The sequence below is a fragment of the Melitaea cinxia genome, chromosome 24 (assembly GCF_905220565.1).
Source record: "Melitaea cinxia chromosome 24, ilMelCinx1.1, whole genome shotgun sequence".
Taxonomy (NCBI): Eukaryota; Metazoa; Arthropoda; class Insecta; order Lepidoptera; family Nymphalidae; genus Melitaea; species Melitaea cinxia.
The window spans coordinates 1,419,083-1,443,834 of record NC_059417.1 but is presented as its reverse complement, the minus strand read 5'-3'; the positions used below and the strand labels follow the sequence as shown (position 1 = coordinate 1,443,834).

General features: G+C 49.9%; 1 protein-coding gene across 1 annotated transcript in view; it reads right to left on the bottom strand.

The window, feature by feature from the left end:
• Positions 1–480: 480 nt before the first annotated feature.
• LOC123665713 (protein EFR3 homolog cmp44E) overlaps positions 481–24,752 on the bottom strand; it is a 60,304-nt gene continuing 36,032 nt past the window's right edge. Inside the window, exons 7-20 of the mRNA XM_045599974.1 lie at positions 20,448–20,526; positions 19,326–19,455; positions 18,753–18,823; positions 18,194–18,382; positions 17,569–17,741; positions 16,318–16,421; positions 15,754–15,874; positions 14,760–14,895; positions 13,593–13,706; positions 12,951–13,059; positions 11,345–11,436; positions 8,529–8,690; positions 2,438–2,574; positions 481–1,070 (exon numbers count right to left, since the gene is read on the bottom strand). Of these exons, the coding sequence (XP_045455930.1) occupies position 1,070; positions 2,438–2,574; positions 8,529–8,690; positions 11,345–11,436; positions 12,951–13,059; positions 13,593–13,706; positions 14,760–14,895; positions 15,754–15,874; positions 16,318–16,421; positions 17,569–17,741; positions 18,194–18,382; positions 18,753–18,823; positions 19,326–19,455; positions 20,448–20,526 (1,618 nt within the window). The 3' untranslated portion in view covers positions 481–1,069. The remainder of the gene's footprint in view (positions 1,071–2,437; positions 2,575–8,528; positions 8,691–11,344; positions 11,437–12,950; positions 13,060–13,592; positions 13,707–14,759; positions 14,896–15,753; positions 15,875–16,317; positions 16,422–17,568; positions 17,742–18,193; positions 18,383–18,752; positions 18,824–19,325; positions 19,456–20,447; positions 20,527–24,752) is intronic.

Here is a 24,752-nt window from a genome sequence, read left to right as displayed (position 1 = left end):
TCTCTAAATGACAAAGATAAAGTTTGTTCAATATTCATTGAAAGAAATAGGAAAAAAAAGCGACTGTGCTTTCGACCACACGACTGAAGTAAAACATACGAAACGTAACTCTCCCTTTCTATCTTTACTAACATATATCTCGCTCTCAACTACCGTTCGCCTCGCCCGATCACACATTTCGTAACACTCTTGTCATACACTGACCAGCTTACCCCTCAAGTCAAGCATGTGTTAAGAAGTTTTACTTCAATATTATAAGGTGTTCGACTCTTAACTGCGTTTTTGCAAATAGGGGTTCCTGTAGGTGTCATAGGTCACTAGCCACGTGAACAAAAATCCTGTCCCTTTTTTTGAATATTTTTTGTCTTAACACACGATCTACTCTGGCAATGTAGTTCTGCATAAACCGTTCAAGGAAGGTAAGCGCGTCTGTAATTTACAATGAACGAACGCGGTTAGAAGTATTACATCTTATATACATTTGTCATTTTTATTGCACAGTCTGTCAGTTATTTGATGACATCATTGTTGTATTTCAATAAACAACATTCAAAAGTCGCGTCTCACTAACTTTAAAATAAAATTATTGCCCCGTATACCGCTTACAAAAACAGACATCATAACATCACCGCGCCGACGTTTAATACAGATGGGATTATTTTTATTACACAAAAAAAAATACAAGTAAAAAGTAAATCAATTCCATTGTCAATCTCCACTATATCATATACTATTGCTAGAATTACAACAAAATATTTAAAAAAAAAATATTCATTAATTTTTAACATTGCAACACTCGGAACACAATATAGTGATTTACGATTCGATTCGAAATATTTTTTATTTATTTACGAGAGTTAAAGATAATTAATTCCTTTATTTTGACAAACATTAGGTATCATAATTTTACATAACCTTTCACATATTCATATCACAATTTTAAAAAAATTGTAATATCAATAAAAAAAATCAACAACGTGGAAGATTATATTATAGTTAGCAATATATTATGCTAAGCGATTACGTAATACATCAGGTAAGTAAATATTCAATATTGTATTTTCTGCCATCTGAAATCAAGAAAAAAAATTAATTGTCAATCTCCATTCTGTGGTACAAATCATATCAACTCGTATCAACTCCTTTGAAATTAGATTATTTAAAAAATATATGTATTTAATTTTACTTAATATATTTTCTAGTAACATCAGCCGGCCTAGCATGCATACAACGAGATATCTCTTGACGAGAGAGAGAGATAATGTCTACATCGAGTATTTTCTCGATTACCCTAACATGCGCACTACGAGAGACAAAATTCTCTTCCGAAGACTTCGCCTTTTCGAGTAGAGAAACATTATCAACCATAATCACAACTGAATATCATTCTTATTTCTTATGTCGTAAAGTTGAATTTACAAGGTTATTGACCAATCGTGCCAAACCGGGATGAGCCAAAGTTTGTATAATTTCAAACGAGTGACACATGTTTTATTTAACAATGTTCTCGGCCTTTTGGCTAAGATAAAAAGTGTATATCTAATTTAAAAAATCTAATATGGAAAATAAAACGGCGTAAGTAAATGAATTTAATTATATATGTAAAACAATATGCTCGTGTTGTGCTTTATATCTTGTCGCACATTAGATAATTGTAATTCTATCACGCATTTCTTTTTTTTTTTTTTTTAATTTTTTAAATTTTTTGAATTTTTGATTTTTTTTTTTTGATTATTGATTTTACTTTTATTCTATTTAATTTTATTTTTAGTTATTGATTTTTTTAATATAATTTTGTTTTGTTTTTTATTCTGAATGTTGTCTTGTCTTGTTGTACTAACCCAATATGGACTTATACTTTGGTCTGAAATAAAGTATTATTATTATTATTATTTAGAATAAGAAGCAACAGGGCGCAAATACGTTTTTTGTGTCATTATATGGCACACTTCACTCGACTTTTCGCATTTCCCGCTCTTCGTATACCGAAATTATATAATTATAATAGGGAAACGCCATGGTATACAAAAAATAGGCACCCGGTTTTATTTATTTTTTATTTATCGTCTTTCTCGTCGATAATATTGAAGACGAGAAGTTTCTCTTCCTAAAACGACAAAATTCGACAAAATTACGATGTCATGTTAGCTTCCGTAGAGATAAATATCACAGATCACTAAAATTTAATGATTATCTCTTCTTGACGTAACGAGAAGAGTATCGCGTGCACGCATGTTAGCTACTGTAGACATAGAGAGATAATACGAGAAAAGGGGTAGACAAAATTTTGTCGTGGCGCGCATGCTAGGCCTGCTGGTTTTATAACATTTCTTTGCCCTTGGAATTATAAAATATTTGGGCCTTTGGCATAAGTCTGAATTTAAAGATAAATTGGTGTGTGCTGATAGAATATGACTTTTAAATTAAGATAACTTACTAGTAGAGGAATAGTTCGGGAAAATATTTGGTGCATGCGGTCGGTTTTCCGGGAGGAGAGCCTCCGACCCCGGCGCCTAGTAGTGGCTCTTCGGACAGTGAGTTGAAGATTTCTTCGAGTTTCTCCTTTATTTCATACTGAAATTAAATCGAATTAATTAAAAAATAATGTTTTTAGGTTATAATACATGGTTGAAATTAGCGCACTAAACTGTATAGACTAATTTGATTTATTTAAAATATTACAATAAAGTTCAATTTTGATTTTCAATAAAAAATATTATAAATATGATTACAAATTTAATAAATAAACGCTTCACACTCAACGGCCCCCAGGATTTTCTTTTGGGGGTCTGAAAAGACATACAATACACAAGAATAATCGTCCAGACCACGACAAACATCTAGATGGCCTATTCAAATGTTTGTCGTGAGCGGGAATCGAACCGGCGACCGTCAGCGCAACAGTCAGTGTGCCTGTGACCGCTGTGCCAATACTTCGAGCGTCGTCCCCGGGCGGGCCGCAGCGCCTCCGACAGCCCGAGGGCGCTCACCTTGGGCTGCGTGATGGCCAGCAGCTGGCCGAAGGGCGCGGTGCGGAAGGCGTCGTTGAGCGCGGCGCGGCGGCGCTCGGCCTCGCGCCGCTCCGCGTCCCCGGGCGGGCCGCAGCGCCTCCGACAGCCCGAGGGCGCTCACCTTGGGCTGCGTGATGGCCAGCAGCTGGCCGAAGGGCGCGGTGCGGAAGGCGTCGTTGAGCGCGGCGCGGCGGCGCTCGGCCTCGCGCCGCTCCGCGTCCCCGGGCGGGCCGCAGCGCCTCCGACAGCCCGAGGGCGCTCACCTTGGGCTGCGTGATGGCCAGCAGCTGGCCGAAGGGCGCGGTGCGGAAGGCGTCGTTGAGCGCGGCGCGGCGGCGCTCGGCCTCGCGCCGCTCCGCGTCCCCGGGCGGGCCGCAGCGCCTCCGACAGCCCGAGGGCGCTCACCTTGGGCTGCGTGATGGCCAGCAGCTGGCCGAAGGGCGCGGTGCGGAAGGCATCGTTGAGCGCGGCGCGGCGGCGCTCGGCCTCGCGCCGCTCCGCGTCCCCGGGCGGGCCGCAGCGCCTCCGACAGCCCGAGGGCGCTCACCTTGGGCTGCGTGATGGCCAGCAGCTGGCCGAAGGGCGCGGTGCGGAAGGCGTCGTTGAGCGCGGCGCGGCGGCGCTCGGCCTCGCGCCGCTCCGCGTCCCCGGGCGGGCCGCAGCGCCTCCGACAGCCCGAGGGCGCTCACCTTGGGCTGCGTGATGGCCAGCAGCTGGCCGAAGGGCGCGGTGCGGAAGGCGTCGTTGAGCGCGGCGCGGCGGCGCTCGGCCTCGCGCCGCTCCGCGTCCCCGGGCGGGCCGCAGCGCCTCCGACAGCCCGAGGGCGCTCACCTTGGGCTGCGTGATGGCCAGCAGCTGGCCGAAGGGCGCGGTGCGGAAGGCGTCGTTGAGCGCGGCGCGGCGGCGCTCGGCCTCGCGCCGCTCCGCGTCCCCGGGCGGGCCGCAGCGCCTCCGACAGCCCGAGGGCGCTCACCTTGGGCTGCGTGATGGCCAGCAGCTGGCCGAAGGGCGCGGTGCGGAAGGCGTCGTTGAGCGCGGCGCGGCGGCGCTCGGCCTCGCGCCGCTCCGCGTCCCCGGGCGGGCCGCAGCGCCTCCGACAGCCCGAGGGCGCTCACCTTGGGCTGCGTGATGGCCAGCAGCTGGCCGAAGGGCGCGGTGCGGAAGGCGTCGTTGAGCGCGGCGCGGCGGCGCTCGGCCTCGCGCCGCTCCGCGTCCCCGGGCGGGCCGCAGCGCCTCCGACAGCCCGAGGGCGCTCACCTTGGGCTGCGTGATGGCCAGCAGCTGGCCGAAGGGCGCGGTGCGGAAGGCGTCGTTGAGCGCGGCGCGGCGGCGCTCGGCCTCGCGCCGCTCCGCGTCCCCGGGCGGGCCGCAGCGCCTCCGACAGCCCGAGGGCGCTCACCTTGGGCTGCGTGATGGCCAGCAGCTGGCCGAAGGGCGCGGTGCGGAAGGCGTCGTTGAGCGCGGCGCGGCGGCGCTCGGCCTCGCGCCGCTCCGCGTCCCCGGGCGGGCCGCAGCGCCTCCGACAGCCCGAGGGCGCTCACCTTGGGCTGCGTGATGGCCAGCAGCTGGCCGAAGGGCGCGGTGCGGAAGGCGTCGTTGAGCGCGGCGCGGCGGCGCTCGGCCTCGCGCCGCTCCGCGTCCCCGGGCGGGCCGCAGCGCCTCCGACAGCCCGAGGGCGCTCACCTTGGGCTGCGTGATGGCCAGCAGCTGGCCGAAGGGCGCGGTGCGGAAGGCGTCGTTGAGCGCGGCGCGGCGGCGCTCGGCCTCGCGCCGCTCCGCGTCCCCGGGCGGGCCGCAGCGCCTCCGACAGCCCGAGGGCGCTCACCTTGGGCTGCGTGATGGCCAGCAGCTGGCCGAAGGGCGCGGTGCGGAAGGCGTCGTTGAGCGCGGCGCGGCGGCGCTCGGCCTCGCGCCGCTCCGCGTCCCCGGGCGGGCCGCAGCGCCTCCGACAGCCCGAGGGCGCTCACCTTGGGCTGCGTGATGGCCAGCAGCTGGCCGAAGGGCGCGGTGCGGAAGGCGTCGTTGAGCGCGGCGCGGCGGCGCTCGGCCTCGCGCCGCTCCGCGTCCCCGGGCGGGCCGCAGCGCCTCCGACAGCCCGAGGGCGCTCACCTTGGGCTGCGTGATGGCCAGCAGCTGGCCGAAGGGCGCGGTGCGGAAGGCGTCGTTGAGCGCGGCGCGGCGGCGCTCGGCCTCGCGCCACTCCGCGTCCCCGGGCGGGCCGCAGCGCCTCCGACAGCCCGAGGGCGCTCACCTTGGGCTGCGTGATGGCCAGCAGCTGGCCGAAGGGCGCGGTGCGGAAGGCGTCGTTGAGCGCGGCGCGGCGGCGCTCGGCCTCGCGCCGCTCCGCGTCCCCGGGCGGGCCGCAGCGCCTCCGACAGCCCGAGGGCGCTCACCTTGGGCTGCGTGATGGCCAGCAGCTGGCCGAAGGGCGCGGTGCGGAAGGCGTCGTTGAGCGCGGCGCGGCGGCGCTCGGCCTCGCGCCGCTCCGCGTCCCCGGGCGGGCCGCAGCGCCTCCGACAGCCCGAGGGCGCTCACCTTGGGCTGCGTGATGGCCAGCAGCTGGCCGAAGGGCGCGGTGCGGAAGGCGTCGTTGAGCGCGGCGCGGCGGCGCTCGGCCTCGCGCCGCTCCGCGTCCCCGGGCGGGCCGCAGCGCCTCCGACAGCCCGAGGGCGCTCACCTTGGGCTGCGTGATGGCCAGCAGCTGGCCGAAGGGCGCGGTGCGGAAGGCGTCGTTGAGCGCGGCGCGGCGGCGCTCGGCCTCGCGCCGCTCCGCGTCCCCGGGCGGGCCGCAGCGCCTCCGACAGCCCGAGGGCGCTCACCTTGGGCTGCGTGATGGCCAGCAGCTGGCCGAAGGGCGCGGTGCGGAAGGCGTCGTTGAGCGCGGCGCGGCGGCGCTCGGCCTCGCGCCGCTCCGCGTCCCCGGGCGGGCCGCAGCGCCTCCGACAGCCCGAGGGCGCTCACCTTGGGCTGCGTGATGGCCAGCAGCTGGCCGAAGGGCGCGGTGCGGAAGGCGTCGTTGAGCGCGGCGCGGCGGCGCTCGGCCTCGCGCCGCTCCGCGTCCCCGGGCGGGCCGCAGCGCCTCCGACAGCCCGAGGGCGCTCACCTTGGGCTGCGTGATGGCCAGCAGCTGGCCGAAGGGCGCGGTGCGGAAGGCGTCGTTGAGCGCGGCGCGGCGGCGCTCGGCCTCGCGCCGCTCCGCGTCCCCGGGCGGGCCGCAGCGCCTCCGACAGCCCGAGGGCGCTCACCTTGGGCTGCGTGATGGCCAGCAGCTGGCCGAAGGGCGCGGTGCGGAAGGCGTCGTTGAGCGCGGCGCGGCGGCGCTCGGCCTCGCGCCGCTCCGCGTCCCCGGGCGGGCCGCAGCGCCTCCGACAGCCCGAGGGCGCTCACCTTGGGCTGCGTGATGGCCAGCAGCTGGCCGAAGGGCGCGGTGCGGAAGGCGTCGTTGAGCGCGGCGCGGCGGCGCTCGGCCTCGCGCCGCTCCGCGTCCCCGGGCGGGCCGCAGCGCCTCCGACAGCCCGAGGGCGCTCACCTTGGGCTGCGTGATGGCCAGCAGCTGGCCGAAGGGCGCGGTGCGGAAGGCGTCGTTGAGCGCGGCGCGGCGGCGCTCGGCCTCGCGCCGCTCCGCGTCCCCGGGCGGGCCGCAGCGCCTCCGACAGCCCGAGGGCGCTCACCTTGGGCTGCGTGATGGCCAGCAGCTGGCCGAAGGGCGCGGTGCGGAAGGCGTCGTTGAGCGCGGCGCGGCGGCGCTCGGCCTCGCGCCGCTCCGCGTCCCCGGGCGGGCCGCAGCGCCTCCGACAGCCCGAGGGCGCTCACCTTGGGCTGCGTGATGGCCAGCAGCTGGCCGAAGGGCGCGGTGCGGAAGGCGTCGTTGAGCGCGGCGCGGCGGCGCTCGGCCTCGCGCCGCTCCGCGTCCCCGGGCGGGCCGCAGCGCCTCCGACAGCCCGAGGGCGCTCACCTTGGGCTGCGTGATGGCCAGCAGCTGGCCGAAGGGCGCGGTGCGGAAGGCGTCGTTGAGCGCGGCGCGGCGGCGCTCGGCCTCGCGCCGCTCCGCGTCCCCGGGCGGGCCGCAGCGCCTCCGACAGCCCGAGGGCGCTCACCTTGGGCTGCGTGATGGCCAGCAGCTGGCCGAAGGGCGCGGTGCGGAAGGCCGTCGTTGAGCGCTGCGCGGCGGCGCCGGCCTCGCGCCGCTCCGCGTCCCCGGGCGGGCCGCAGCGCCTCCGACAGCCCGAGGGCGCTCACCTTGGGCTGCGTGATGGCCAGCAGCTGGCCGAAGGGCGCGGTGCGGAAGGCGTCGTTGAGCGCGGCGCGGCGGCGCTCGGCCTCGCGCCGCTCCGCGTCCCCGGGCGGGCCGCAGCGCCTCCGACAGCCCGAGGGCGCTCACCTTGGGCTGCGTGATGGCCAGCAGCTGGCCGAAGGGCGCGGTGCGGAAGGCGTCGTTGAGCGCGGCGCGGCGGCGCTCGGCCTCGCGCCGCTCCGCGTCCCCGGGCGGGCCGCAGCGCCTCCGACAGCCCGAGGGCGCTCACCTTGGGCTGCGTGATGGCCAGCAGCTGGCCGAAGGGCGCGGTGCGGAAGGCGTCGTTGAGCGCGGCGCGGCGGCGCTCGGCCTCGCGCCGCTCCGCGTCCCCGGGCGGGCCGCAGCGCCTCCGACAGCCCGAGGGCGCTCACCTTGGGCTGCGTGATGGCCAGCAGCTGGCCGAAGGGCGCGGTGCGGAAGGCGTCGTTGAGCGCGGCGCGGCGGCGCTCGGCCTCGCGCCGCTCCGCGTCCCCGGGCGGGCCGCAGCGCCTCCGACAGCCCGAGGGCGCTCACCTTGGGCTGCGTGATGGCCAGCAGCTGGCCGAAGGGCGCGGTGCGGAAGGCGTCGTTGAGCGCGGCGCGGCGGCGCTCGGCCTCGCGCCGCTCCGCGTCCCCGGGCGGGCCGCAGCGCCTCCGACAGCCCGAGGGCGCTCACCTTGGGCTGCGTGATGGCCAGCAGCTGGCCGAAGGGCGCGGTGCGGAAGGCGTCGTTGAGCGCGGCGCGGCGGCGCTCGGCCTCGCGCCGCTCCGCGTCCCCGGGCGGGCCGCAGCGCCTCCGACAGCCCGAGGGCGCTCACCTTGGGCTGCGTGATGGCCAGCAGCTGGCCGAAGGGCGCGGTGCGGAAGGCGTCGTTGAGCGCGGCGCGGCGGCGCTCGGCCTCGCGCCGCTCCGCGTCCCCGGGCGGGCCGCAGCGCCTCCGACAGCCCGAGGGCGCTCACCTTGGGCTGCGTGATGGCCAGCAGCTGGCCGAAGGGCGCGGTGCGGAAGGCGTCGTTGAGCGCGGCGCGGCGGCGCTCGGCCTCGCGCCGCTCCGCGTCCCCGGGCGGGCCGCAGCGCCTCCGACAGCCCGAGGGCGCTCACCTTGGGCTGCGTGATGGCCAGCAGCTGGCCGAAGGGCGCGGTGCGGAAGGCGTCGTTGAGCGCGGCGCGGCGGCGCTCGGCCTCGCGCCGCTCCGCGTCCCCGGGCGGGCCGCAGCGCCTCCGACAGCCCGAGGGCGCTCACCTTGGGCTGCGTGATGGCCAGCAGCTGGCCGAAGGGCGCGGTGCGGAAGGCGTCGTTGAGCGCGGCGCGGCGGCGCTCGGCCTCGCGCCGCTCCGCGTCCCCGGGCGGGCCCGCCGCGCGCCGCAGCGCCTCCAGGCTCACGCCCTCGCTCGCGCCGCTGTGCTGCAGCGAGACCAATACGACCGTCATTGTTATATCTACTTGAGTCTATAGTCGTATCGAGCTGAGAGAGTGAAGTTTGAAACTCGAGTCCGGTGCTATCTTTATTTTAAACATTTTTGTTCATATAGAGCTTTGAGAGTCAGTCGTGATGCCTCTACGCTCGCTACTCGTGCTCGAACGCTTTGTCCAATGCCAAATATGTAACAATAGTTTTGGGCCTTCATTGTTATAAGTGGTGTCAAAATTCCAATATTTCAACGACGAACGGTCGCAACGAAGTCTAAAAAAATGTATTCGATAGAAATCCATAGAATTGAGTCCGGAATTGTGATTTGCAAATATTTTGTCTACACTTATTCAAGGAATAACATGACACCTGTTATTTGAAAAGAAATACTCAAGAATCTCACAAATACTCATGGAAACTTGAAATTACAAATGGCTCTACCAAAAATATATTTGGAAAACTTTTGACCCCTAAAATTTCGGAAAATTTATTCTGAAACGTAACAATTTCTTTTCTCTACACCACATGTAAAACATTTCCTGTTTTCATGTATACAGCCATTTCGTATCATTACTGAATGAGCTTTATACATTTTAACTTTTACAAGACAATAATATACCGTAGCTAGTTTTTCCTTCCGCATATCATGTAAAGAGATATGAGCATCTTCGTGATCCCAGTACCAGAAGTCATTTTCAGTTCGCTAGGGAAAGGACAAGATTATAGGAAATGGGTATAGGAAGAGGGATAGCAATGGGAATATAAGAACTTACCATATCCGTGTATTTTAGCTATTTTTTTGTAAATTGACGATCCCTTCACTTCATCATCACTTCAGCCTATCACAGTCCACTGTTGGACATAGGGCTCCACAAGTTCGCGCCAAAAATGCCGTGAACTCGTGTGTTTTGCCCATAGTCACTACGCTGGGCAGGCGGGTTGGTGACCGCAAGGCTGGCTTTGTCGCACCGAAGAAGCCCCTCTTCGGCCTGTATATTTCAAAGCCAGCAGTTGGGTGGTTATCCCGCCATCGGTCAGCTTTTTAAGTTTCAAGGTGGTAGTGGAACTGTCTTATCCCTTAGTCGCCTCTTACGAAACTCGCGGGAAGAGAGGGGGTGGCTATATTCTTTACTGCCGTAACCACACAACTTAAGTTGACGATTACACGAGTTAAAATTTAAAAGGCGATAAAAGAGTTATCTTTGATATATCTTTGGTAATGTTTACTTCTTATATTTACTGGACTTACTTTAACTTATTAAACGTTAACGTTATTATATTAATTTATATTATTCTTTTTAAATCACTTTTCAAAACTTTATTAAGCAACTGAACTTTTGTTTTAAACATATATTCTTCTAAGGTAGTTTTAAAAATTTATGTTGTCTTAGCTTTCCAACGAATAACGGACATAGAACCCCTGTCTAAAGGATACAAATAAGCCGGAAAGATTTAACAAGCAACAGAAGTAACTTTTAACTAATTGTAAGTTAATGTCTCCCAGAAAGGCAGAATTAGACACAGTCATGACCATGATTAGGAATTTACATATTCCGCAAAACTAAATTAAAAAGTTATAAAGCGAATATAATTACATAAGATCCAAAATTCGGCATCGTAGGACGATGATTATAGTTGTATTTCTCAATAAACATTCTGTACTCTTCGTCCAAATCATCGTATTGGGTTAACTGTGTAACGTCGAACGATATAACTTTCTATGCCAAATTTTTACATTAGTTTTTAAAAAGAAATCGAATCTCTTTTAAGTATACTGGACGACACATGGGAAGGTAGTATGGGAAGTTAGTGTTTGAAGAACACTTAATTGTCTTAAAGGATTTTGGAAGTAGTTATATCTAATTTGTACTAAATAAACATATAAGCCAAATAGACAAATCTATAACTTGGGCAACTTTTTTTTATTTAACTGGGTCGACAAAAAAACGTACGGCTCACTTGATGGCAAGCGATTACCGTAGCTTACAGGCATCTGCAACACCAGAAGCATCATGTGTTTCCGACCCTACCTTAATCCCCCCTCCCCCCAAGAGCTCTGGTCACCTTACTCACCAATAGGAACACAACACTGCTTGTAAGTACTATTATTCAGCTGTAAGATCTAAAGTCGAGATACTATCCCAGTAGGAGTGCTCCATTTTTTGAGCAGGAAATTTCCTACTGTGCCCTACCTCAGTTAAAACTTACAGAAAAGTTATGTTTCTGTATGTATTCTTCTCACAAAATATATTCTACTGGTAGACATCATTACAGCCTATACAGTCCACTGCTGGACATAGGCCTCCACAAGTTTACGCCAAAAATAACGTGAACTCATGTGTTTTGCCCATAGTCACCACGCTGGGCAGGTGGGTTGGTGACCGCAGGGCTGGCTTTGTTGCACCGAAGACGCTGCTGCCCGTCTTCGGCCTGTGTGTTTCAAAGCCAGCAGTTGGATGGTTATCCCGCCATCGATCGGCTTCTTAAGTTCCAAGGTGGTTGTGGAACCTTGTTATCCCTTAGTCGCCTCTTACGACACCCACGGGAAGAGAGGGGGTGGCTAAATTCTTTAGTGCCGTAGCCACACAGCACAGCACTGGTAGACATGTAAATTAATAATTATATCATTGTACTTTTAGTAACTCACCCTCTGTACGCCAGGCGAGCTGTTAGCGCTGTCTAGTTCAGTGTTAGGTCCCGCTGATATATCCGCTAAGCTATCCCTGCCTTGCGTTGCGCCTGGATGAAGAAACACTCAGTATTACTGACCCTAGCATCTTATGCGGAAATTGTAGATTATTTTTTTACCACGGTCTATGAATGACATAAATTCATTTATATATGCATTATTACCCAAAGACACCGCTCTGGTTTAGTGGCCATCTTCCTCCACATAGGAGAAATATTGTAGCTTAATCCTGCTCGTAGCTACTCCATGGCGGGGTGACGGAAATATCCCCTACTATGCCCTACAGTGGACAACGGTCACTCACCGGCCTCCACACAGCTGTGGCGGTGCGCCAGCCCCCGTACAGTGGACAGCGGTCACTCACCGACCTCCACCCAGCTGTGGCGGTGCGCCAGCCCCCGTACAGTGGACAGCGGTCACTCACCGGCCTCCACCCAGCTGTGGCGGTGCGCCAGCCCCCGTTCAGTGGACAGCGGTCACTCACCGGCCTCCACCCAGCTGTGGCGGTGCGCCAGCCCCCGTACAGTGGACAGCGGTCACTCACCGGCCTCCACCCAGCTGTGGCGGTGCGCCAGCCCCCGTACAGTGCACAGCGGTCACTCACCGGCCTCCACCCAGCTGTGGCGGTGCGCCAGCCCCCGTTCAGTGGACAGCGGTCACTCACCGGCCTCCACCCAGCTGTGGCGGTGCGCCAGCCCCCGTACAGTGCACAGCGGTCACTCACCGGCCTCCACCCAGCTGTGGCGGTGCGCCAGCCCCCGTTCAGTGGACAGCGGTCACTCACCGGCCTCCACCCAGCTGTGGCGGTGCGCCAGCCCCCGTACAGTGCACAGCGGTCACTCACCGGCCTCCACCCAGCTGTGGCGGTGCGCCAGCCCCCGTTCAGTGGACAGCGGTCACTCACCGGCCTCCACCCAGCTGTGGCGGTGCGCCAGCCCCCGTACAGTGCACAGCGGTCACTCACCGGCCTCCACCCAGCTGTGGCGGTGCGCCAGCCCCCGTTCAGTGGACAGCGGTCACTCACCGGCCTCCACCCAGCTGTGGCGGTGCGCCAGCCCCCGTACAGTGGACAGCGGTCACTCACCGGCCTCCACCCAGCTGTGGCGGTGCGCCAGCCCCCGTTCAGTGGACAGCGGTCACTCACCGGCCTCCACCCAGCTGTGGCGGTGCGCCAGCCCCCGTACAGTGCACAGCGGTCACTCACCGGCCTCCACCCAGCTGTGGCGGTGCGCCAGCCCCCGTTCAGTGGACAGCGGTCACTCACCGGCCTCCACCCAGCTGTGGCGGTGCGCCAGCCCCCGTACAGTGCACAGCGGTCACTCACCGGCCTCCACCCAGCTGTGGCGGTGCGCCAGCCCCCGTTCAGTGGACAGCGGTCACTCACCGGCCTCCACCCAGCTGTGGCGGTGCGCCAGCCCCCGTACAGTGCACAGCGGTCACTCACCGGCCTCCACCCAGCTGTGGCGGTGCGCCAGCCCCCGTTCAGTGGACAGCGGTCACTCACCGGCCTCCACCCAGCTGTGGCGGTGCGCCAGCCCCCGTACAGTGCACAGCGGTCACTCACCGGCCTCCACCCAGCTGTGGCGGTGCGCCAGCCCCGCTCCGGCGTAGGGCGCGGCCGGCTGTAAGCGCGCTTCCACCCCGCTCGCCTTCAGACATTCACCTATCGCCATCTGAAACAATGTACCCGAGGTTGAAAACTTGGTATCATCGCATCCATCGTTCTTTTAATAATCTATACCTTGCGATCCTTAACAAATTTTGGCCTAAACTGAATTTCCTTCGCAAATCACGGTTCGTAATTTTACGTAACGGACGTGAATAGATCGCAAGATAACGATTTTTTTTTGTATAAATAAATAATAAATAACCAAACGCTTTACACTTAACGGCCCCTAGTAGGATTTTTTTCTGTGTCAGGAGTCCGGAAACACACACAATACACAAGCACAAACGCCCAGACCACGACGAACATATTATATGACCAATACAAATGTCTGTCGTGAACGGGGATCGAACCCGTGACCGTCAGCGAAATAGCCAGTGATATGACCGCTGCGGCAACGCGTCGTCTTCTATTTCTTGCGCAAGTCCCAAAATGATTAAAACAACCTTACAAATTTTATTCTGTATAAGAAAATTAAAAGATTTGTATAGTTATTAAATAATTATAACTTTGCAATATTACTGTTTTAATCAAATTTACCTGATCAATCATCAGGTATGGCAGCTTGTTGGGCATCTTCGATGGCGACAAGTCGTAATCCTCCAATAGAGGAGGTAACAGGTGAGGAGCTTCTTCACGACGCGCTTCTATTATCTGAAAAATGAAAAATTTTTAAATCCGCTTAATTTTGTATTATCCTAATTGTTAACATAATACAAAATATTCGAGTCATAATATGTCCAATTTTGACAGACTGCACTGCACTTATCATTCACACACACTGAACAGTATACACCAATACAGTTGTGTGTGTTCCTGTGTGGGTGTGTCTGTGTGTGTGTGTGTGTGTGTGTGTGTGTGTGTGTGTCTGTGTGTGTGTGTGTGTGTCTGTGTGTGTGTCTGTGTGTGTGTGTCTGTGTGTGTGTCTGTGTGTGTGTCTGTGTGTGTGTCTACGTGTGTGTGTGTGTCTACGTGTGTGTGTGTGTCTACGTGTGTGTGTGTGTGTGTGTGTGTGTGTGTGTGTGTGTGTGTGTGTGTGTGTGTCTACGTGTGTGTGTATGTGTGTGTGTGTCTACGTGTGTATGTGTGTGTGTGTGTCTGTGTGTGTGTGTGTCTCTCTGCGTGTGCGTGTGTCTGTGTGTGTGTGTGTTTGTTTGTTTGTGTGTGTTTGTGTTGGTGTGTGTTTGTGTTGGTGTGTGTTTGTGTTGATGTGTGTTTGTGTTGGTGTGTGTTTGTGTTGATGTGTGCTTATGTTGGTGTTTGTGTTGGTGTTTGGGTTTGGTGTGTGTTTGTGTTGGTGTGTGTTAGTGTGTGTTTTGTTGGTGTTTGTGTTGGTGTGTGTTTGTATTAGTGTGTGCTTGTGTTAGTGTGTGTTTGCGTTAGTGTTGTGTGTGTGTGTGTGTGTGAATAAGTTTTTTTTTATTTCACTAGGTTGGCAACAAGCGTACGGCTTACCTGATGGTAAGAGATTACTAGATTACCGTAGCTTATAGACGTCTGCCACACCAGAAGTATCGCAAGCACGTTACCGACCCAATCCCCAATCTCTCCCAAGAGCTCCGGTCACCTCACTCATCAACAGGAACACGATACTGCTTGAAAGTAGTACTATTTATCTGTGATCTTCTGTAAGATACCCCAGTCGGGCTGCTCCATATTTTGAGCAGGAAATTCCTGCTGTGCCCTACCTCAGTACAGCGCGCTCACCTGCGCCACGTAGTCGGCGAGGCGCGGCAGCAGCAGCACGTGCGGCAGCAGCGCGGCGAGCGCCAGCGCCACGGCGTGCAGCGCGCACTGCTGCCACAGCGACAGCACCGGGTTGCTCAGCGCCGACTGCTGGATGCTGGCGGGGCAGAGGTCGCGTGAGATCATGCTTTTAGCTACTTTTTAACCGTTTACTATATAAAACTGATCCGATTTTTTTGTATTTTAGGAGATATGATTGTTTTTTTTTTTTTTTTTCAATGTTTTTCGATCTTAGCGCTATTTTTAATCATAACTTCGTAAATAATTGAGATAAATGCCTGTTTTTTTTTTTCTTGAAATTTAGCTAGGCCAAGTTTAAACGTAAAAGAAATAGTAATAAAAAGGATAAGTGCAAAAAAATGATAAATTGGAAGATTTAAAAAAAATAATAGCAACAAAATAATTTATTTAAAAGAAATTTAATAACTTTGTAGGGTGCCTGAGCCTTAGCGAAATTTTTTATGTTTAAATGTTAAAATTAGAAAGAACTATAGGTTCAAGATGTTTATTAGATTTAAATATTATTAATGTTAAAGAATGTTAATGAGCGCATCCGATTAAAGACACGGTGAAATATGCACTGAAGTAACATGCACGGCGTTGGCCTAATTTATTTAGTGCGGCGCGTTGCATGTGCGATGTTGTTTTGCTGAGCAACACCTAAATGCTCGGTAATTTTATTTATTTATTTATTTATTTAGTTTCAGTGGAAACAAACAGTATACAATAATTTTTACAAATTAGCACATATTTTCAAAATCATCACCAGAACAGTTTCCAACGACTAAATTAAACTAAAAAAAACTAATTGACCGAACAAACTTCCTTATTTTATCTAGTTTCTACCATAAAACAATTCAATAGGTTAGCTTTATGGCGTCATTCCCAAATTTTGGTTTAACTTAACAAGTCTGATATTTGAATAGTAGAAATATAACATGTAGATAGTACTCACGACAGTATCAACTGCAACATATCGCACACCGTTTCCTCTGAAGCGAGCTCAACGCACAAAAGTGCCAAAGTCGTGTATATAGCGCTTATGTTTTCAGCCGTGTTGGATTCCAACTGTAGACCTGTATATATATAACAATAATGAAACAAAACTAGAAATTAAAGCTTACTTAATTCTTGCAAACTTTTCTACAGACTTTGTAACTGAGCTGACATTGATTTGGAGAGATTTTACTGAGAAGAGGTGGCAAGAAATTAAAAAAAATTCTCTCAAAAATTTTCAATACACATTTTATGTAATTCATCCATATTCCCTGCATAAAAATAAAGAATGGATGCGGGATGGATAGAGGTCTATAGATGATATCAAGCACAAAATATATTTTTAAGATAAATTGTAATTGTGGAAATAACACTCAACTCCCATGATTTGGACCACTTTGGCCCACTATTCTATATCTTGTATTTTCACGCATAATAGACCACCTTTGCGTCTAAATGCGGAAAACCGAGCCCAATACAATACTATATCTTGTATACAAATAAAAAATCAAAAAATACTCACCGTCGTACAGCGAGCTAAAGATTGCATAACCATGTTTGCTGATAAATATCAGATCAGGTCGGGAGCACTTCTCGACAATGAGACCCAACTCCGCGTATTCCACTCTGAAAGTAGAAATAATACGCCCGTTTTATTCAACAACTTCTTCTGTGGGGACAGAGCTAATAGGGACTCAGTAGAGTGCACTCACGTGGGGACAGAACTAACAGGGACTCAGTAGAGCACACTCACGTGGGCACAGAGTTAACAGGGACTCAGTAGAGTGCACTCACGTGGGGACAGAGCTAACAGGGACTTAGTAGAGTGCAGTCACGTGGAGACAGAGCTAATAGGGACTCAGTAGAGTGCACTCACGTGGGGACAGAGCTAATAGGGACTCAGTAGAGGGCACTCACGTGGGGACAGAACTAACAGGGACTCAGTAGAGCACACTCACGTGGGCACAGAGTTAACAGGGACTCAGTAGAGTACACTCACGTGGGGACAGAGCTAACAGGGACTTAGTAGAGTGCAGTCACGTGGAGACAGAGCTAATAGGGACTCAGTAGAGTGCACTCACGTGGGGACAGAGCTAATAGGGACTCAGTAGAGGGCACTCACGTGGGGACAGAACTAACAGGGACTCAGTAGAGCACACTCACGTGGGCACAGAGTTAACAGGGATAGAGTGCACTCACGTGGGGACAGAGCTAACAGGGACTTAGTAGAGTGCAGTCACGTGGAGACAGAGCTAATAGGGACTCAGTAGAGTGCACTCACGTGGGGACAGAGCTAATAGGGACTCAGTAGAGGGCACTCACGTGGGGACAGAACTAACAGGGACTCAGTAGAGCACACTCACGTGGGCACAGAGTTAACAGGGACTCAGTAGAGTGCACTCACGTGGGGACAGAGCTAACAGGGACTTAGAAGAGTGCAGTCACGTGGAGACAGGGCTAATAGGGACTCAGTAGAGTGCACTCACGTGGGGACAGAGCTAATAGGGACTCAGTAGAGGGCACTCACGTGGGGACAGAACTAACAGGGACTCAGTAGAGCACACTCACGTGGGCACAGAGTTAACAGGGACTCAGTAGAGTGCACTCACGTGGGGACAGAGCTAACAGGGACTTAGTAGAGTGCAGTCACGTGGAGACAGAGCTAATAGGGACTCAGTAGAGTGCACTCACGTGGGGACAGAGCTAATAGGGACTCAGTAGAGGGCACTCACGTGGGGACAAAGCTAACAGGGATTCAGTAGGGTGCACTCACGTTGGCACGGTTAGCGCTGGTGCGTTCCCACGACGGTCAAGTAGTGTGTGTAGGATTCGTTGCAACAATGCACGTGTTCCGACTTCACCCGCCCCCGACAAATGTAGTAGCGCATCGAGGAAAGCCGCAGGGAAGGCTTTGCTCAGCTCTGTTGTCTTGTACGTCGTGCCAACCTAATGAAGATAAATTTAGTTTATAAACCTGAGAAAATGTATACAAAGAAAGCGACTGTCCATATACCTTCATACAAAAAACTGTCAACATTTATTGCAGCGTTGAGGTAAATTAAAGAAATATTTTCTTTCAATTTTTTACAGTTCCATTGAAAATTTTTGATAGATATTTCGTATATACAAAAGGCCTACAGTTCCATTGAAAATTTCTGATAGATATTTCGTATATACAAAAGGCCAAATTAGTTCTAACCCTCAGAAAGTCTTAAAATTTTTCGTTCAAAACATCTCAAGCAAATTGAAAAGTATCTCCTGGATTAAGCTCCAACCATTCTAAAAAAAAAAGGGTTGACGAGACTAATTTAAATTTTGACCATAATATGCTCAAACTGGCATTCACCGATTGTACCATAGCTTTGACTATGTATTATAGTCATAACAAATTACCTCACCTTAAGCAAAGACTTGAGTAAGATACTTTGCAGGCGACAATCCGCCTTGGTAGCTTTTCCACGCTGGTTGGGTATCTTTTTGACGATAAACATCATAATATCTATCTTCTGGAAATCTGGCAAGTGGTCTGCAAACTCTCCCAACGCGTTTATCAGCGCATCTTGATATAATTTCTCGTCGGACTCTTTCTGTTGGAAATAATTTTGAAATTTTTATCTTTGTTTAGAGCTGATCTGAACTCATTAAATACACACAGATCGAAAAATTGAACAATTTTAGAAACTTCATAGATTAAATCAACAATGAATCGTCGGACTCTTTCTATTGGAAATAATTTTGAAATCTTAATGTCTTTGTTCACAACTGAGCTGAACTCATTAAATTCACAGAATGATCGAAAAATAGAACAATTTTAGAAACTTCATAGATTACATCAACAATGAAATTTCACAACTTCAAATAAGTGGCTTCTTGAATGCATTATTAGCTAGGAAGAAAAAGAAGAGAAGGAGATATCTAAGAACGAGTAAAGGGTAGTCGACAACTTTGGTATTTTACCTCAGAATCCCTAGCGACTGATGCTCTTAAGTTCGTTAGGAGATTGTTGATAATCTCCAAAACCGACGGTCCTGAAAAAATATATTGGGAGCATTAGTATGTCTGTTTATTTATTTATTTAATGTCGAGACACCCGTACAGGTTTATTTATTTATTAAATGTCGAGACACCCATAGGGTATGTAATATTGGTAATGTCAAATATACATCTGGATGAGCAGCAATGACTGTTAGTGTTCTGGCGAACGTTAAATTAATACTAAGTGGACTGTATATATATCTCTGGTTTATTAGCCGTTCCGGGAACAAAAATGTGAATGCAGCAAATATTAATTAGACAGTCTAAGGCATAGAATAAAAGGGTCGCTGACGTGTCGTAGGTCGAGCCACCGCTGTTCTCGCTCCGATCCGATGGTGGGGCTGTCCCTCCGTCCCTCGCCCCACACCACGCCCGTGGTGTTGCGTTAGTCCGCAGCAATGTCCTCTAAAATGCTATACTTAGGTCTTGTTAACTCGTGAATGAAGTCACAGCTCAGTTTAAGCCTTCGACTACTGCTGCTGTGTGCTCGCTCACCCACGCTGTCCCCCGCGGCGAAGGCCACGATGCTGCTGAGCACGGCGGCGCGCGCGGCGCGCACGCGCGTGCCGGCGCCCGCGTCCAGGTGGTGCAGCAGCGCCTCCACCACGCTGTACGAGTACTGCGCCTGCACGTCGTCATGTTATTATTATTATTATTATTATTAAACCTTTATTGCGGATATAGTTAACAATGTTTCTTACAATTCATGTTGATCGACAATATTACAAAAAGGGTACATGCTAACGTATATCTGCGTGACTTTGGGACACAAAGGCCTCCTCCAACTCCTTCCACTTCTCTCGGGACAATGCAGCACTCTTCCATAACGGGCCTGCAACCCTTCTGATCTCGGCTGACCACATCGCTATGTATACAAACACAAACTGCCGCTCTGGCCTAGTGGTGCGTGTGCCTAAGCACCCGCGGTTTGCGGATTCCATTTCTGCCAGGTGGATACTTGTATTCGTACAGATATTTCTTTCCGAATCAGATGTCTGTCTTTGTGGCCCGCCGTGTCTCGGAGAGCACGTGAAGCTGTCGGTCTCGGTTGTTATTCATGTGTATGGGTCGAGTGAATCGATCAATTCAAAATTAATATCAACAATAACTATACTCAAATAGGCTTAAAAGGCACCTTCCTAATTCTACAAATAAAATTTTAATCTTCGTTAAAAGCGAAGCTATAATGAATAAGAATGTATAATATATTCTGAGGAGAAGAATTGGCAAGAAACTCCTCTCGGAGCTACGTTCAAATATCGACAACGCACAATACTGTCACGCTCTATCTAATGTCTCTGTGTGAGTACTTCGCCTAATAACATTAAAATATTAAACAAGCACACTACAATGTATTTTATTTGTTAGAAACACATTAGCTTGAGTATCCATCCATCCATTCCAGCCTATTGCAGTCCACTGCTGGACAAGTTCGCGCCAAAAATGCGAGAACTCATGTGTGTTGCCCATAGTCACCACGCTGGGCAGGCGGGTTGGTGACCGCAGGGCTGGCTTTGTCGCACCTAAGACGCTGCTGCCCGTCTTCGGCCTGTGTGTTTCAAAGCCAGCGGTATCGAGTACCACTTAGTCAAACAAATAACAATATATTTATATTACCTGAATCGAAAACATTATAATCTTGAACGTGTGGACAGCAAAGTCGTTCGGAACCCATAGTTCGTGACGATCAAAATGTCTGAAAAGTAATAACATAGCTACAATAAAATCAAAATCAATGTATCATTGACAATAAGCCTCTCGTTATTTATTTCAAAATTATAATTCGGATGCTTAACATTTGGCAACGCACACACAAAGCACTTTGGTTTTCTTAGCGTTCAAAATCAATATAATTGATATGATATTCAAAAATGTTTAGAATTCCTAATGTGTGGGTAACACAAAAAGAAAATCGTACATATCAAGTTGTTTATTTAAACCAACATTGAATTGGTGATAAAGAACTGTTCACATCAACAGTCGTATGTTTTTTTTCCTATCAGCTTTAAAAACAAGCTATGTATCATCAGCAAATAACACTAAATCACACATAAGAGAAAAGGACCTAAATTACTTATTTCCATAAAAAATAAAATTTTATTTCTTCTTCTTCTTCTTCTTTTATTTTTGGCATACGATCGCCATTAGCGACATTCTGCCAGTGTCAAGTATAAATTATTATAAAAATAAAAAACGCACTTGAAATTTTAATTTTGAATTATTTTGTTATCCGGAAAATACATAAGGCGGGAAAACATATAAAAAATGCACATATTTGTGGTGTTAGAACAACTAAGGAGTATAATATTATAATAATATACATAAACTTCTAATTCACGAAGACATTATATAGTTATAGAATATAGATACATTAAATTTTAATGTTGTTAGCGTTAATAAATTTTGCAAGGGTAAGGACCACCTTTGGATCTTTAAAGAAGTGTAAAAGCGAAGTAAAATTAATAGGAAGTGGGATATTAAGTTGGGATAAATTATCAAGGAGGCAAAAAGAATTATTAATTGGACAAGAGAAAAAGATGTGATCGAGAGTTCCATCATCTAATCCACATTCACAGAGAGAGGAATCTTTTATTCTAAGTTTATGAAGAAAAACAGAGGAACAGCAGTGACCTATACGAACTCTACATAAAATCGATACAGTAGTTTTAGATAATTTTTTGAATTTACAGAACCATGGCTTCCTAGGTATTTCTGGTTGAATTGAAGCATAAAACCTACCTTTTGTTCTGCTAGATAATTCCCACTTTTTTTGCCAGGTCCGATAGATATCTTTTTTGGGATAATTTAGTAGGTCATATATTTGATTTTTAAAGTATTTTTTGTCACAGCAATGATTAGCTGCCTGTTTAGCTAGTGAATCTGCACATTCATTGCCTTTAATACCCGAGTGCCCGGGAATCCATGCAAGTGTTATATTTAAATTTTTATTGAAGCATCTAAGAAGGGAGGATTTGATATCTAAAATTATGGAGCTATAGAGTTTGTTATAAAGAGAACTGTGTGAAAGAGATTCTAAGGCACTCCTTGAGTCCGAGAAAATGACCGAATCTTTAATATTGTGACTCTCAATAAAGAGGCATGCTTCTAAAATGCCAATACATTCCCCTGTGAAGACGGAGGACTGTTGTGGACACTGATATAGCAACCCTATTTTAGAGTTTTGATAATATACACCAACGCCAGTTGGCCCACAGTCAGTCCGTTTAGATGCGTCTGTAAAAAAATATTGATTTTTATTCCATCTTTTAGCAACTTCAGCAACAAAGATAGAATTAGCATTGGGACATTCTTTTACAATTCCAATACTAAGCAAGACGTTAGGAGAGAAAGTTAAAACATCGTAAGGATATTCATAAATTGGAAGCTTATGAAATTGATAAATAGGAGCTTCTTGTTTAATGTTTATTAATTTCCTGTAGCTAATGACAAAATAAGGGATGGGTTTCGTGCGCCAATAACTAGAAGTGTTAATCAGGTGGTCTAATATTCTAAGTTTATTGATAAGCGGATGATTAATGAAGGAGTTGACTCTCATTAGAAATCTGTCTGCGAGGAATTGAAGTCTAATTGATAAAGGTGGTTCGCCACATTCTACCTGGAGAGCGTTAATGGGAGAAGACCTCATGCATCCCATAATGTGGCGCAAAGCTTTTGCCTGTAGTGAATCAAGATATTTCATATTTGATTTGTTAATCGGTTCAATGAGAAAGATACCGTAGTCAAAAAGGCTTCTGATAATAGCATTGTATAAAATTTTTTGTGTAAAAGGATGCGCACCCCAAGACACGCCTGAGAGAGCTTTAATTGTGTTTAAGTTTCGTTCACTTTTTTTAATTATATAATCTATGTGCTGTTTACCAGATAATTTATCATCTAAAATGATACCTAAAAACCTCACACTGTCATTTTTTGGTATAGCGACGCCATCAATTACAACATTAATTTGGGGAGAGATTTTTTTTCTGGAAAATACCACCACACTGCTTTTTGGAGCAGATAAGTGGAGACCTCTTTGTTTAAGCCAATCAGATTAAGGAAATTTGTAAGGACTGAGCAGCTTCTGGAATAGAGGGACCCTGGATATACAGGACTAGGTCATCAGCATATTGTAATATTTGGCAATTTAAGTTAAGGGACTGGTGAAGGGATGATGTATATAAGTTGTATAATAAAGGGCTAAGGACAGAGCCTTGAGGGAGGCCTTTCCATACTAGTCGGGATCCAAGGGGCATTCCAGGTGTGCGAAGTTCTACCTCCCTACACATTAAGAGGTTGCCTATGATCTGCACTATCTTGTCGGGAATGTTCAGCTGTTGTAACGTGTACCTGAGCACCGCAAGAAGGACATTGTCATACGCTGAGGAGATATCCAGGAATGATGCCACCACAGACTGTTCTCTAGAAAAAGCTATACGGAGATCTGAGATAAAAAGGCTCAGACTATCTGCAGAACTGAAGCCCTTACGAAATCCAAACTGGCAATGAGGTAGAAGAGCATTGCTCTCTACAAACCACTCTAAGCGATTTTTTAGAAGGTGTTCGAAAACTTTACAAAAGGTAGATGAGAGGGCAATGGGACGATAATTGTTAGCGTTCTCGGGGGATTTTCCAGGCTTCAGCACTGGAATAATAATCTGAGTTTTCCATTCATTGGGAACATAACCTATGTCAAAAAATTTATTAATCAGATTCAAGAAATATTGTAAAAAGGCAGGACCCGCCTTTACCAGGAAGGAATATGGAAAACCATCGACTCCCGGCGCAGAATCTTTTACGTGGGAAAGGACGGCTTTGAGTTCTGACATTGAAAAGGGATTTGTAATATGGGAAGAGGAAGAGGAAGGAGGAGTAAGGTGTGGGATTTCTAACTCAGAGGGAACGAAAGGAGGAGCGATTTTATCGAAGAAGTCCGAGGCCACATTGTGAGGTATAGGGAGGCGGGTACGAGAGGGGTTAGTACCACAACGAAACCGATTAATCTGTCTCCACACTACACTAGCATTGGTGTTGGGGGATAAGGATGAACAAAATTGTCGCCAACTATGAAATTTCTTTTTACGGAATAATCGTTTTGACTTGGCTACCGCTTTTCGGTACTCTACCAGGTTTTCAATTGTCATGGAGGCGACAAAAGCTCTTTCAGCTAATTTTCTAGCCTTTATCATTGTAGTACATTCGCTATCCCACCAGGGAGGAGAGGATAGTTTATGTTTAGCAGAATTTTTCAGTGGTATACTACAATTAGCGGCGTCAGATATGGATTTTGTGAGTTGTTTATAACATGTGTCTAGATTAGTCATGTTAATTTTGGGTAGAGATTTGGTAATTTCTTCTAAAATATCTTTATATAAGTCCCATTTGGCACTAGAGACTCTGTATTTTAGCAGAGGAGGTAAATCATAATGAGGTGTGTATCTAGATGTATGTACAATTTCTATGGGGAAATGATCACTTCCATATGTGCTGTCTAGTAGTTGCCATTGGAGGACGGTAGACAGGTCATTTGAGCAAAGTGAAAGGTCAACACAGCTCTTTCTCTGACCAGGTGGAGTAATACGAGTTGATGATCCATTATTTAAAATACAGATATATAAGTCCTCTAACAACTCACCAAGCCTATTACCAAAGGAATCGCTTGTATCTGAGCCCCACATTGTATTGTGACTATTAAAGTCACCTAAAATTAGAAGGGGAGGAGGAAAAAGAAGAAATAGATTGCGTATATATGCGAGAAGAGAGGAATTAGGGTGAGGGACATAAATAGACAGGACATTAATATTCTTAATCTTAACACCAACAACATTAATGTCGTTACTGTTGTGAGATGGGATGGAGAGCGGCGAGCAGGATAATTTATTGTTGACTAAAATCATTGCTCCGCCATGGCCGTCTAGACGGTCA